At 41.4% G+C, this 15,255-nt stretch overlaps 1 protein-coding gene across 4 annotated transcripts in view; it reads right to left on the bottom strand.

The window, feature by feature from the left end:
* The window catches only part of LOC308401629 (kinase suppressor of Ras 1-like), a 59,761-nt gene extending 46,099 nt beyond the window's left edge, over window positions 1–13,662 (bottom strand). For 2 of the 4 annotated variants that reach the window (XM_080889919.1, XM_080889918.1), the window contains exon 1: window positions 12,717–13,286. In XM_080889919.1, coding sequence (XP_080746045.1) covers window positions 12,717–12,911 — 195 coding nt within the window. In that variant the 5' untranslated portion in view covers window positions 12,912–13,286. Of the gene's footprint in view, window positions 1–12,716; window positions 13,289–13,579 lie in introns of those variants that run through there. The other 2 variants (XM_080889917.1, XM_080889916.1) reach the window with 2 other exon arrangements.
* Between the last annotated feature and the right edge of the window lie 1,593 nt (window positions 13,663–15,255).

Below are 15,255 nucleotides of genomic sequence, written 5' to 3'. Positions count from 1 at the left end.
CTATCGAAATTTAAAACGAATGTCCTCATATGTGGATCTCATTTTTCTCAGAAAAAAAAATCAGGTAAAAAAATAAAACTCAGGTAATCCTTGTTTTTACATTCATCAGGTCCCAATCAGCCCAAATAGCAAAGAGAAATTAAAATGCATGCCATGAAAGACTTCGGGTCTAAGGAGGTTAATGTACAGTCGTGTCAGTGTCCAAATATATATGACCTAAGTGTTGTTGTTTTTTTTTTCTCAGCTTTCATTTAATTGTATCCACATTTAAATTGGATGAAGGGTTTTTAGGAGTTTCAGCTCCTTAACATGTGTCACCCTCTTTTTAAAGGCACCAAATGTAATTGGATAGTTGACTCAAAGGCAATTTCATGGGCACGTGTGGGCAATTCCTTCATTATGTCATTATCAGTTAAGCAGATAAAAGGCCTGGAGTTGATTTGAGGTGTTGTGTATGCACTTGGAAGATTTTGCTGTGAACAGACAACATGCATTTAAAGGAGCTCTCCATGCAGGTGAAACGAGTCACCCTTAAGCTGCAAAAACAGAAAACACATCTGAGAAATTGTTACACTATTAGAAATGGCAAAATCTACAGTTTAGTACATCCTGAGAAAGAATAAGAAGAAAGAAAGTGTTAGGTTTTGTATTGTTGATTGTCATTTATGCTTAGAAATATTTAACCATATATGCTTAGAGGTGTATAATCAATTGTGTAGTGATAGGATGTGTGATCTTTAGCAGGCTGCAAAGGCTTGGTGTGCATTCCAGGAATGCACACCTACATCCTGGGAGCATGGGAAGAGGTCGTACCTTGTTTTATTGTCTTGCGGTAGGATTAACGTAGCTATGTCAGTTTTAGTCTAAGTGCTTTTTTACATATAGATGAACTGTTGGATTTTCCAGACCAGCAGGTTAAGGGAAGTCGTTTATGGGGCCACACTCTGACCCCACACACACACACACACACACACACACACACACACACACACACACACACACACACACACACACACACACACAGGCAAGGTACTCTTTGTTTGTATGTAGACGTCATATGTTAATGAACCTATATATATTCATGTAACCTCAATAAAAGAGCAGTGTTACGGGGGAGCGGACGAGAGCAACTGGGGTCAAGCGAAGGAATGGCGTTTGTCCGGTTCTCTCCCGTGCACGAGAAACATGAAGAACTTTGCCTACTTCGTGTCTTGCTTGCTGTGTAATTATATTGTCTTCAACGTTCCAGCGAATAGGTTCAAGCTACAAACCTATCATTAATAAAGAAAGAAAGAAAGAAAGGAAGAAAGGAAAGAAGAAAGCACTGGTAAACTCAGCAACACAAAAAGACAATACCAGTGGATGATCACAGAATCATTTATGGTAATGAGAAACCCCTTCACATCAGCCAGCCAAGTGAACAACACTCTCCAGGGGGTAGGCTTATCAATATCCAAAAAGGAAAGACTGCATAAAAGTAAATACAAAGGGTTCACCTCAAGAATAGAAAGGTTAGACTGACTTTGCTTACAAAACAAACAAACAAACAAAAAAAGCAACATCTAAAAAAGCCAGCACAGATCTGGAAAAACATTCTTTGGGCAGATTAAACCAAAATCAACCTCAACCAGAATGATGGCAAGAAAAAAGCATGTTGAAGGTGTGGAACAGCTCATGATCCAAAGCATACCACATCATCTGTAAAACACAGATGGCTTGAGCTTGGTGCTGGCTTGAGCGTAGCACTTGGTGCTCCTCCCAGCCCCCATAAATAAACTTGTGTTTATTGATGATGTAACACAGGACAGAAACATCCAAATGAATTCAGGTTGGTGTTCAGACACATACTGTCTGCTCAAATCCAGCTAAATGCAGACAAATTAATTGGGCGGCCTTTCATAATACAGATGGACAATGACCCAGAACATACAGCCAAAGCAAACCAGGATTTTATTAAAGCAAAGAAGTGGAATATTCCTTCCTTACAAAGAAATATGGATTTTTCATATTCCTTTGTAACTACACCTAATAGCTTGGGTACTCATTTTAATGAAATTAAAATAAGCAGTAGCTAAAGGGCAGGTAGGACATATTTTAAATTTAGACCTGTGTATCATATCAACCATAAATGTCAAGTAACGCACATATGTAAAGCAGTAGTAAGAAATGACACAGACCAGCCTGAGGAAATCCCCCTGACTAGTGGTCCACACCAGACATCTGCTCTTTAACGGTCATATCAACTGTTAAACCGAGTGTGAAGTAACTGATGTCTCTGACATCACTGGCACACAGCTGATGATGCCCACCAGTACTGTTCCATTGGAAGAGACACCTCTTTGGACGCTTACCCTAACCCTTAAATGTTGCTTGTAGTGAAGCAACAGACACAAAATATAGTAGCAATCAGTGAAGCGAGCAAAAAGCTAGTTTTATTATACTAAGCAAGAAAAACGCAGAGTGACAAATAGTAGAAATACAAAATGCAAGAAAAACAGGGAAAAAGTACTGTCTGCTTCAGGCCCAAAGAAAAAGGGAGAGTTTGATGCACCATTTGATGCACTGATCAAGTATTACTTACAGGAGAAGCAGGTGATTATGTGACAGAAGGTCTACAAAAAACACGCAGAGGTGGTACAAATGCAAAAAATCCAAAACGTTTGAAGTCCAGTGCGATGTTTCTACAGTCTGTCATCTAACTTGTAGAAGATTTTAGAGCACTTTACGCCTACTGACATCAAAATGCTGACATTCTTTTCCAGCAGGACTTATAAGATCCCACCTTCGCGGTTCCAAAACTATTAGCAAACAGTGACCCCTTTATTACTGTGCTTAATTGACAAGAATCCCATGAAAAACACCCAATTCAGATTATAAACAAGCTAAAACCACTATAAGAGAAAATTGGGCTTAAATAGTACATTTCCAGTGGCACAAGCTGATTACCTGCATCCTGGAATATTAGGGGCCACATTAAAAAAAACATATATCGCTCATCTTAGAGATGAAGTCGAAATTCTGAGATTAACGTCTAAATTTTACTTGAGAAAAAAAAAGTCAAAATATTATTTCGCGAAAAAAGTCAAAATGTACTGCTGAAAAAATGTTGCAGAATCTGCATCTGAGCAGAAGAAGAAAAAAAACAAAGAAGAATTGCAGGGGACACAGAACGATGAAGACAACGATGAATTAACTTTCTTATGAGACCTAGCCTTAATCTAAAAGTCTAATCATTTTACGTCAACAGATCTAATACACCTACATTGTTCTAGGATAAATCATCTATGTGGTTTTGTTCACACATCCATCTGTGCACTCTGACATCTGACAATAGTCATCTGAAAAGATGCACAAAAAAAGAGGGGGGTGTGCAAACGAATCTGTTCAGACAAGATAAAAGAAAAGGTACAAAAAGGTCAGAAGGAGGAGGAAAACTTCTAAGAGGAAACAGAGTGGAGAGAAAAATGACAAAAGAGAAAGCAAGAGACTGCAGTTGGGAAACCACATGGGGCTTTCCAAACTCTAATCAACACTTTACAGACTACCCTATTCAGCCACAGAGAAGAGCCTTGCTGTGGCTAAATTGTTCCACTATATTAACTGTGTTCAAAGTCCCCTCAAAATCTACCTTTGCAGAATTATTTTAACTGAAATTCCAGCAACAACTGTCAACTGTGATCTGTATATTGGCTTGAACAAACAATAACTTGACTTCAGATGAATAAAAACCTACCAACAATCTTATACATGTTGTATATCTACAATGTAAAGTGCCTTGAGGTAAACGTGTGAATTTATGCTACATAAATAAAATTGAATTGAAATTGAATTCAGTATTCGCCAAAGGAAAGGGAGAAAGAGAACGACCAAAGTGATGAACAGACAGCGTTACACCAACTGTAAACACCTTTGCCCTATAACATGCAAGGCCAGCCAGACGAGGAACACGTCCTTCTTCTCCTCCCACTGTCTTCCAAGTCAGTTGACTTTCTTGCCAAACAGGCCTTGCTCATAATGCGTGGGGAGAGCCACAGCTAAATTTAGCCTCCTGCTACACATACACACAAGAAGCACTTGGTGCTCCTCCCAGCCCCCAAGAGAGTGAGCAGTAACAGCCACTCTTCAGTTGCACCGCATATCCACATGCACACAAAATATACTGAAAAACTCAGACCAGCCCATCTGGTACCATCTTGATCTTGAGCTGGTCAGTTAAGTACCAAAGGGTTTTTTTAATCAGTTTAACTGCTTTGGTGTTAATGAAATCAACAGGTGCACTAGAGGGGCAACAATAATATAACCCAAACCAAAACAGGAATGGATTTACTTTTCTGACTGAAAGGGTCAGTGTCACTACTGCATGAGGCAATACCTGGACCCTACAGAATAGGTAGTCCAGCGGCTCCAGGATGGCACATCAATAGGTCCCAGAAGATTTGCTTTGTCTTCCAGCACAGTCTTAAGAACATGGAGGAGATTCGTGGTAGAAGGTCGTTAACCCATCAGCAGGACATCTGCTCTCTTTTATGCAAGGAGGAAGAAGAGAAGCACTGCCAAAGCCTTACAAACATCCATTCTATTCATTTTATATAGCGCCAAATCACAACAGGTGCCTCAAGACACTTTATATTGTAAGGTTAAAAACTTACAATAATTGAGAGAAAAAATTCCCATTTAACAAGAAGCAAACCTCTAGTAGAACCAGGCTCAGTGAGGGGCAGCCATCTGCCACAACTGGTTTGGGTGATGGGAGAGAGACAAGACAAGCGGTGTGTTAGCAAATAGACAGTAAGCAAGCAAGCAAACAAGAACCATTCATGGGAAGCCGCCAGCAGCTTACTGTGAGCTGGTTCCACAGACAACGGGTCTAAAAGATGAAGAACCTGCCTCCTAGGAACCACAAACAAGCCAGCAGTCTGAGACCAAAGCACTCTGTTAGGTGATGAGCCCTATGCACATTAAAAGATGACGGGACCTGGAGGAACGCACTGCGGAGTGGTAGAAGCAGCGCAGAGCTAGCAGGGCCAATGAGAGAATGTGACTGACTGGTGTAACGACTACTGTAAAGAACTCCCAACAAAGGCTGCCCTATGTGTTGTGCTCGTTCAATAGTAACCCATACATGTTATAGTGGTAGCCACCTGTCTAGCACAAGCCTTGCCGTCAGCGGAGGCATCAACTGGGATGGTGGCTGACCTCACCGCCATGCATGATACAGTGCACCAGTGCCAGCTGGAGAGACTATGATACCAGTCCAAGTGCCAGACAAAAACACTGGAAGGCCTGGTTGCTCGGGCTGGCTCCTCTCCGGCACCTATGCCGCTCCCTCCAGAAGTGACAGGGACACTCCACAGGATGTGGGAGGGAGATGATCCCGAACATTCTGCTAACATTCGCTACACCCACCGGGACATTGGTGACCAGTACTAGATATCTGTTTCGTGTGTCTTTCATCACATGCATAACATCCCAGATTACATAGCGAGACCACCAGGCTCTCCGTGGATTGATGTTGGATCTAGAAGGCAGCACAGATGGAGGTGGAAGAGGAAGCAAACAGGCGTCGTGCTATGGCTAAGGAAGGAATCACACAAGCCACCTCTTCTGAGCCTATATCTCTCCAATGCCAGATCCCTTGTGCATAAAATGGATGACCTGGAATTGCAAAAAGCGGGAAATCGCTAAATTCATGACTGCTGTGCCTTAATCGTCACGGAAACCTGGTTTCACCCGGGAATACCCAAAAGCTTGTGCAACAATGGGGCAATTATAAACAGACACTGCTCCTCGAACCTCAAGTACATGTCCGTAAGATGCTGGCATTTTTTTTCTTTTTTTACCAAGAGAACTAACAGTAGTGATTATCACAGCTGTGTACATTCTACGTGATGCCAGTGTAAACATCCAACCTGCTGAATACCATTAAGGAACACCAGCGTCCCACCCTGGGGTGATTTTAATAAGGTCGACATGAAGACTGTATTCCCAAAATTCTATCAGCATGTCAAAAGTCCCACCAGGGGAGAGGACACTCTAGATCCTGTCTAGCTCTCCCTCCTGTTCTCACCAACCTACACCCCTTCAGATGCAGTCCAGGCCTACCACAAAGACTATTACAACCTGTCCTGGCCTGCTTCACAAAGACAGACTAGAACATATTTGAACACTAGGACCTAGAAACATTCACAAAATCAGTACTGGACTATATCAAGCTCTGTATCGGAAATGTGACTGTGGACAAAAACATTTGGGTTTTCCCAAACCAAAAACCATGGATGACCAGCCATGTCCGCACACTACTCAAAGCCAGTACGCTGTCTTCAGGTCGGGCGACAGAGCTTTGTACAGGGCTGCTCAAGGTGATCTGAAAAGAGGAATTAAAAAAGCCAAGACAGACCATAAAAGAAGCATAGAGTCCCACCTGTCCAGCAACAACACATGGGAGGTGTGGCAGGGCATAAACCACAGAGGCTGTGCTGTGAAAACAGAAAACCTGAGTAGCTGGCAGAAGATTAATTACTTCTTAGACAGCTTTGAAACACCACAACACCAGCCCTCATCTGCTTCAGCCATGCTACCATCCTCACCCGGTTCCTGCACCACTCCACTCACTGTAAAGGAGCAGTGTCCTCAGGACGTACAAACTGGACTCCAACCTGCTGCTGACCTTCTACCGCTCGCCCATTGAGAGCCTGCTGACATACTGCATCACAGTAGCACAGCTGCACTAAAGAAGATAGAGTGAAGCTTCAGAAGCTCACCGGCTGCCCTCTCCCCTCCCTGATAGACATTTATTCCTCCCGCTGCCTCAGCAGAGCAACAAAAATCATCAAGGACAGCTCCCACCCTGGTTTTGACCTGTTCAACCTGCTTCCCTTAGGAAAGCGCTGTAGGTGCATCAGCCCAAAGACTGACAGACTTAAGAACAGTTTCTTCCCAAAAGCCACAACCACTGAACTCACACACGCACTGACAACACGGTTTCACCCCCCAATCCCAATGACCCCTATATACAGACTACACAACTACCATCACCACTTAAGTTGCATGCAATAGCCCACACTGTAAATATATAACACTATTTTTCCCCAGTTATTTGTATATTTGTACATTTAATATTTTTGATCAATATTTTTGTTCATATGTATATAGTGCTGCAGAACTGTGCACCTGTGCACCCCCACTTTCTTTCCCACCTGTCTGCACTGAGTAGGAGGATGCTCTGTAATCTTATTGTACATGTGTATAGTGACAATAAAGACATTCTATTCTATTCTATTCTATTCTATTCTTCTACTCACACCCAGTTGTTGATTACAGGATATCTGCTTTGCACGTTTGAGAATTATACCAGGGAGTCAAGTACTTCTGATTTGAGACTTTTTTCCCGAGGTGCCACATTGTCCATGGTTGTATGCAGTAAAGAGGTAACACTTTTAACAAGATAATCGACTTTTGTGGGAGTAGAGTTTAGGTAGCTGATCTGCACTGCTTTGAGACATGGTACTGAAGTAGGTAATGGTGGAGGAATTATATTCTTAAATTTAGTTACAGACACTTTCAGAAAGATATCTGCTATAATGAAATGTATTCCCAACTGCTGTATAATACATTATTGTAAAAGTAAATGTTATTAAGAAATGATTAGACAAAAGAAGGTTTTCAGGGAAAAGGAAAAACAAAATGACACTGAATAGGCCACTGGTGCAAATGTCTTTGAACAAACAAGCAGAAACAGACTTCATGAGGATGGCCTGAGGGCCTGATGTCCTCCAGTTGGCCAAGTGCTCACTGCCTGGCACTATGGAGCGAGGCTGGCATTTGCCATAGAATAGCAAAATGGTTAGGTCCACCCTGTGCTTTTCACAGATGAGAACTGGTTCATTTTGAGCATCCGACACTTTCAGGTTGCATCTAAGAATGTCCAGGAGCTCCCCCAGGACACAGACTGTCATCTCATTAAGAGCATGCTCCGATGTTGTCTGGCATGCATGCAAGTACACAAGTATATGGGGGCAATAAACTAATGAGTACCATCTTGAGTTGCTGTAGTGATATTTCGACAAAAGACTATTGTGTGTGTGTGTGTGTGTGTGTGTGTGTGTGTGTGTGTGTGTGTGTGTGTGTGTGTGTGTGTGTGTGTGTGTGTTATACCATGTGCTGTAGAATTTTTCATACAACCCAAACACTGTAAGAGGATATGAGAGATGAACATAACACAAAATAACAATGCTCAGTGGCTAGTGCAGCTAAGAGCAGGCCATAGCAACCTCCCTGAACAGGGTCCAGTAACCGGGACGGAGACGGCAAGCTGGTGTTCAAACCGTGGGACCAGCGGAACGACCGGAACAAGTTTGTGGACAGCGACGCAGATGCAGACAGCCAAAAAACAGGTCTCAAATATGAAAAATTGGAAAGCACGATGCCCAGATATTATTCACAGCTACTGGCTAAAGAAGTTAACTGCACTCCATGGATGAGATGCAACCAGAGTGGGCAGACAGTCCTGATCCCTAAGGATCCTCAGAAGGCACTGGTCTCATCCAACTATCAGCCAATAATGTACCTCACCACAACACACCCACATAGCAAAATTGGTATGGCCCAGATCTGGCCCACACAATGTGCTTACACATGGCCCACATACCGCAAAGAATGACGGCCATTTGGTGGCCCAGATCTGGTTTGCCAGATGTGGCCTACACATGGGCCAGCACAAGGCCAGTTGCAGACACACTGGTGGTCCTGTGCTGGCCCAGAACAGTTTCAGCTCTGGCCCCAGATGTCAGCCTAATGTGTACCTTAATAAAGCCATGTAATAACAACATGCACAAAACTAACATGACAAAACTCTATTCAGACAGGGAATGGACTGATTCTTACAGAGTGCTTTTCTAGTCTCCCGGATTACTCAAAGTGCTCTATACTACATGCCACATTAACACAATCTCTCTAAACTGAGTGCCTCCTAACTACATTCATACACATTCACACTCTTGACATGCAGACTGGCAAAGCCAGGGATTAAACCACTAACCTTCCAATCAGTAGGTGACCTGCTCTACCTCCTGAGCTACAGTCACCCACTGGCAATGATGAGTAAACCCTCACTAGGTTTTGGATAAAGTGTACACTCACAAACCAGTCAAACCTGCATTTAAAATATTGGCTACCATAGCTGTATAGTATTGCAACATGGCATTTGGGTGTTCTAACTAAAATAGGAAAATAGGAACTAGGTCTGGGCCATATCATACCGTTCACGGTAATACCGGTATAATGTTGAACAACGATAAGAAAATGAAATATGGCGATAGAATATGGGTAAAACTGGTTTGGCTTCCGTCCGTCAGATACACAACAAAGCACTATTTTTGGTAGAGCATGCTAGTGGGCCGTCGTTATTACCATGTTTTTTGGAAAATACAGCACACTTAAAATCAATCCTTTGATTTTTCTTAAAATCGACAGTGCCCCTTATAATCCCGTGTGCCTTATGTATGAATTCTGGTTGTGTTTACTGACCTCGAAACGATTTTATGTGGTACGTGGCGCTCGAAAATCTGTCAAATGTTTCAGTACGACTTTGCTAAGCTACGAAGCCGCACCGCTTGATGGATTGTCTAACGTAGGCAGGAGCCTCGCGGAGTGATACGTACTGTGCTTCAACATAATATTACAGTACTGTGTGTGTATAACCTCTTTTTAAGTTTTGTGGATATTATACATGGTTATGCTGAGGATACGTCGGCCAATTTCCACCGGAAATGCCTTTTTGGTTAAACTGTCAGCAAGGAATTTGCATTTGCACTGTTACATTTTTATATAACTTTAATGCACATAAAAAACAGCTGCTTGTTTAAGTGAAAATACATTGATGGGGTTTTTTGGGGTTTTTTGCACTAATAAAGTTGCGGAGTTGTAAAGTATTTTGTCTAGTGTCAATTATAGCGTCAGTTATATCGTTATCGCATATTTTCAAATGTATATTGTGATAAATATTTTTGGTCTTATCACCCTGCTCTAATAGGAACATAAATAATACCATCATTGCCATACCTGGCCCACATCTGGTTGACATACACCCTGCCATGACACCAGTCAGTCAAAAGTACCAGCTTGATGCCGAATCCAGGGAAGACCTGTTTTCTATGGGCCTGGACCACATAAATAAAATCACAATCGAGCTATATATGGCATGCCATCACATAGACAGTGCCATGTATGCCAAGCCTGGCTCATATCTGGATGACATACGTCTTATCATGCCAGAAGTCAGCCAGCAGTGCCGGCTTGATACCAGATCCAGGCCAGACCTGCTTGCTATGTGGGCAGAAGCTCCTGTCAGGCATCATACTAGCTAAGATGAACAGACATAAGGCAGGGCTCAGAAGGGAACTGGCAGAAACACCTAGAGGGGCAAAACATCAGCTACTGGTAAAGTAGCTGAGCATTCACTGTAAGACCAGACTAACCAACCTATGCATCACCTGGATTGACTACAAGAAAGCCTATGACTCCATGCTCCCTACATGGATCCTGGAATATCAGAACTGTACATGATCAAAGGACCATAAGGAATTCAAGGAGGAGCAAGAAGAGGAACATCATGAAAGGACAGGCCACTGCACGGTATGTACCACTAGCAAATAGAAGAAGTGACTGAGATCGAGTTGCAGGAAAACACTGGACTGTCACACAGCGACACCACTCATGGCAGCACAGGAACAAGCGCTAAGCAGAAAAGCCATAGAGGCTGGGTTCTACCGCACCAGGCAAGACCCCAGGTGCAGGCTGTGGAAAGATGCCCCTGAGACAATCCAGCACATAACAGCAGGTTTCAAGATGCTAGCAGGTAGCACATATATGGAACGTCATAACCAAGTGGCTAGCACAGTATATAGGAATATCTGTGCGCCTAGTATGACATTGAAGTCCCAAGGTCAAAATGGGACACGCCTCCAGGGTGGTTGAGAATGACTGGAGCTAAGATCCTGTGGAACTTTCAGATACAGACAGACAAACTGGTGATGGCAAACAACAGACACAGTAAAGGTGGACAAGCAGAGTAACGAAGCGTAATGATACATGTAGCTTTACCAAGTGATAGCAACATCAGGAAGAAGGAACATGAGAAGCCTGAGAAATACCAACAATGTGGAAAGTTAAGCAACAGTGGTCCCTGGCATCCGAGATCTCTGTCCAGAAGAGTGCAGTCCTACGAACAGCAAAGATACTACTACAACACACAGCTTGAGAGTCCTATGTGTGTAAATATACACATATACAATAATCCATTTTATATATGGGAACCTTAAAGACTATGAGGGACATTGTTATGCTTTGTTTAACCTCTGATAAGATTTTAAGAGTCACTGATGGTCTGTCTATTCTAACTTTCTGCACCGTACCAAGTATGAGCAACTAGTGCATTTATTGTGTATCTGGCATATTAGCAGCTCATGCAGCCATATACTTAGGTGGTAAATGGACTGGTTCTTAAGTAGTGCTTTTCTACTATATCTGAGCACTGAAAGCACTTAATCATACATTCACACACATTCGTACTCCAATGGATGCGTCGCAGAGAAACTCGGGTTTCATATCTTGCCCAACGATATTTGGCCTGCAGACTGGAGCAGCCAGGGATCAAACCACTAACCTTTGGATGAGTAGATGACCTGCTCTACCTCCTGAGCTACAGCCAAAATTCAACATACAATTTTATATGTGATTTGATGTACATAAATAATAATACAAACCTAAGTGCTAATTGCTGTCAAAATATTCACTTTACATCTTCAAGGATTTTGAGATCATTTTCAGTAACCAAAGGCAGCTCACAGTCACGTGAGCTATTAAAATGTTAATATTAAAGTGATTCCCTACTATTGAGTGCTAAAGTGCTAACTCAAAATTATTCTTTCTATAATATTATAAACTTTACTTTTTAAAAAAAATTACTATGTAAAAGGCCCAGTGATGAATTATGTCATTATTTGATGCTATGTAATGACATTTTATTTTTCCTTAGCTTAACAGAACTGAGCTGTGTTGAGCAAACTGGAATGTTGGTGGCAAATGCAGGAATGGCTTTGCAGAAAATAAACAATAAGCTGCATATTGAGATATTGCATTTATTATCTGGGACACATAATAACTTTTTGTACCTTGGGAGGAAGTGGAGGAGTGTAGGAAAAGTACATGTTACAAATGCTAACCTCCTGAAGAGTCCTAGAAAGCCACAGTAGTGAAGACAGTGAGAGAAAATGACTGACAGGAGCACCCTGGACCCGAAGAAGCTACATTCAGTTCATCCTCATAATTTTTTGTTTGTTTTGAATCTGTGCTTTACCGTCTGTGGCATATGTCTTCGAAGGTTTTAAGAAATCTGCACTTGAAGCTAAAGTTAACTCCTGTGTGACTGCCCAACTTTAAATTCGAGAGCCCCACCCCATCCACCTCTCCCTTTCATAGTTATTATAGTCATATTAAAATATAATATGAGAGGGTAATTTAAAAAAAGAAAATAAAAATAAATAAAAACTTGCTGCAAAGTGAACAACCTTTTCTATGTCACGGAATCTAGGAGATAACATGGCGTAGCATGTCTTTAAATCGCGAATGCAATACAATCATTCTCTTGCTTTCAAAGAAGCAAAAGACTGGATAAACAGCTGGTAGAAACCTGGGTCACCTCTGGATCTTAAACGTACCTCTAAAGTACGGATCTCCCGCCGGGTGAAGTCGTTGGATGCGGCGCATCTTGTCCTAAGAGACAGGAGGCTGCTAATCGAGATGTCCACCAGATTCTGGATGAGTCGGCACTGGTGCAGAGCTTCCTGAGCTCCTGTTGGTTTCGACGTGCTGCTGAGGGCCGACCTGTCTCCTCTGTCCACAGCTCCGTCCATTCCACCACATTGGCGCGACTTGTGTCATAAACAGCGACCTGAAGACGTTTCGCACACTGCCGTCAGCGCTTCCTCCAAACACTGCATGCTTTGACAAGTTTCCGTGTTTGTACTTCAGCTGCTACTAGTGTTCAGTGTCTTTCACCAAGATATGTAAGAATAAAACAAATGCAGCAGCAAAACCTTCTCGTTTAACTTGTGTCTGTGTACTAGGAATAATTAATATAAAGTAGCCGAAGCTGCAATATGTGTATGTTTTGAGTGTATGTATGAGTTGGTTCTTCAACAGGTTATGTTTCCCAAATAACATGAAAACTTTCCCTGTTTTATTGTTGATTTGAACAAAAACACACCTAAAAACCAGCTTGTCTCTGTAACCAGCTTGTTCTTAAGGATAAAATTAAAACGAAAAAAAGTGGAGCAAACCGGAAACTGAGACCCTTCGCATTCAAAGTAAAAGTTTCAAACTTTTAACGTATTGCAACCTGACACATGAAAAAATAAGAGGAGCTACCCCCACCCCAAAAAAAGTACAACTAGCTTAAATATTAAATATCGTTCAAATGTTTTCGTCACTTTTGAAAAGCATGAATGACAGCGACCATCGGAGTGTTGTCAATGTTGTGATTTGGGTGGAATGGCCATAGACTGCAAATTAAAGTACCCACCATAAGCTCACACAAGCGATGTGTCGTGTCGGTCAGGAACAAAACAGCTCTAGAGCCGGGGTGTTGTGCCAAAAAGTGATTGTCTGCCAAAAAGTGATTTCCGGTATTTGCCAAAAAGCGATTGCTCATATTTAAAGTGCTATAAGTAACTTGTTGGGCTATAATATGTTAAACATATGTCAAATGCATCCCTTATGGATGACACAAAGTCATCTTGAGCCACAAACAACATTCGTGTAACAAGATACAAGCCGCAATCAGTTTTTGGCAGCGACTTTTATATAACCTTTATTTATGCAGTAAAAAAAAATCTCATTAACATTAAAAATGTATTTTGTAAGAGTAAGTTGCCCAACAGGACAGCAGAAATGGCAGCAAATATTACAATAGTTCTGTAAAAATATTTTAAGTGGGGATAAAGGACCGGATTGGTTATAATGTAAGTACAAGTTGTAAAGATACTTAAAAAACAGATAATTTTTTAATTCTTTATGTAACCCCTTTGTATCCCCTGTTCACCGAAGTCTATTTACGAACATACGTAAAGATATCACGCATAAAAAAATACACAGAAACACTGGAAATCAGGTTTTGGCAGACAATCACTTTTTGGCACAACACCGGCACTTTGAAGTGAACGATAGAATCCGGTTCCTGCCCAGGAATCGGATACGCTTTTTTCCCCTCCCCGCCCCCTGATTTTTACCCCGTTCAAGTCGTACGTGATTGGTCAACTACGTGACGTCGAGTGTCCGCTGCAAACAGGTATTGGTCCACTGAGCAGGAAGAGGGCAGGGGTTGTCACTACCCGATCCGTACCGGCAACAATAAGTTTCTTAGACCTTCATTAAGGAGTCTTTATTCTCCAAATTTACTTAGACGTAATTACATATTAAAAGATTTCCAAAGGGAAGAAATTGAAAAAATAAGAACTGATTATATCACCTTCCCTATCCCTCCTAAAGGGAAAGAAGTCCAATTTAAAATCTTGAATAAAATTTACCCGACAAATAGACTCCTTAGTGATAGATTCAAAATAGAAACGGGTAATTGTGTATTTTGTGAAACAGAAGAGGAGGATTTGGACCATCTATTCTGTTTGTGCAATTTTATACAAATATTTTGGTTGGATTTTCATACCTGGCTTTATTCCAGTGGGATTCAAATTACCCCATTTACCTTAAATATGATAATGTTTGGAGTGTTTTTGAAAGAAAAGAAAGCTAATTATGGTGTTAATGTGTTATTAATCTTGTGTAAGTATTTTATACATAAATGTCGCTTTTTTAAGATTAAACCAACACTGGCTCACTGGAAAAACGACCTAAACCTGTTGGTTAAATCTTTGACTTTAGTTAAAAAGAAAAAGGCTGCTTTTTTTGTTTCCTTTGTAGAAGATTTTGATTTAGTGAGTTAATAATCTGTTAATTTATGTGACCCCATCTTTATATTTTATTTTCACTATATATGAAAGTTGCTAATATGTAAGAAATGTTTATTCTCTGAATCTGTAATATATGGTGCATTTTGTTTGTATGTTTATATTACTAATAAAAGAAAAAAAAAAAAAAAAAACCCGATCCGTACCGGAAACCCGATCGGTACCCCGCATGAGCAAATCTTACGTCACTTCCTCTCTTTGCCAACATTGCGACATTCAATATATTTGACTGATA

This window comes from Rhamphochromis sp. 'chilingali', assembly GCF_963969265.1.
Source record: "Rhamphochromis sp. 'chilingali' genome assembly, chromosome: 8".
In the NCBI taxonomy this organism is placed as follows: Eukaryota; Metazoa; Chordata; class Actinopteri; order Cichliformes; family Cichlidae; genus Rhamphochromis; species Rhamphochromis sp. 'chilingali'.
The sequence above is the reverse complement of the archived record's forward strand: the minus strand, read 5'-3'. Positions and strand labels throughout refer to the sequence as shown.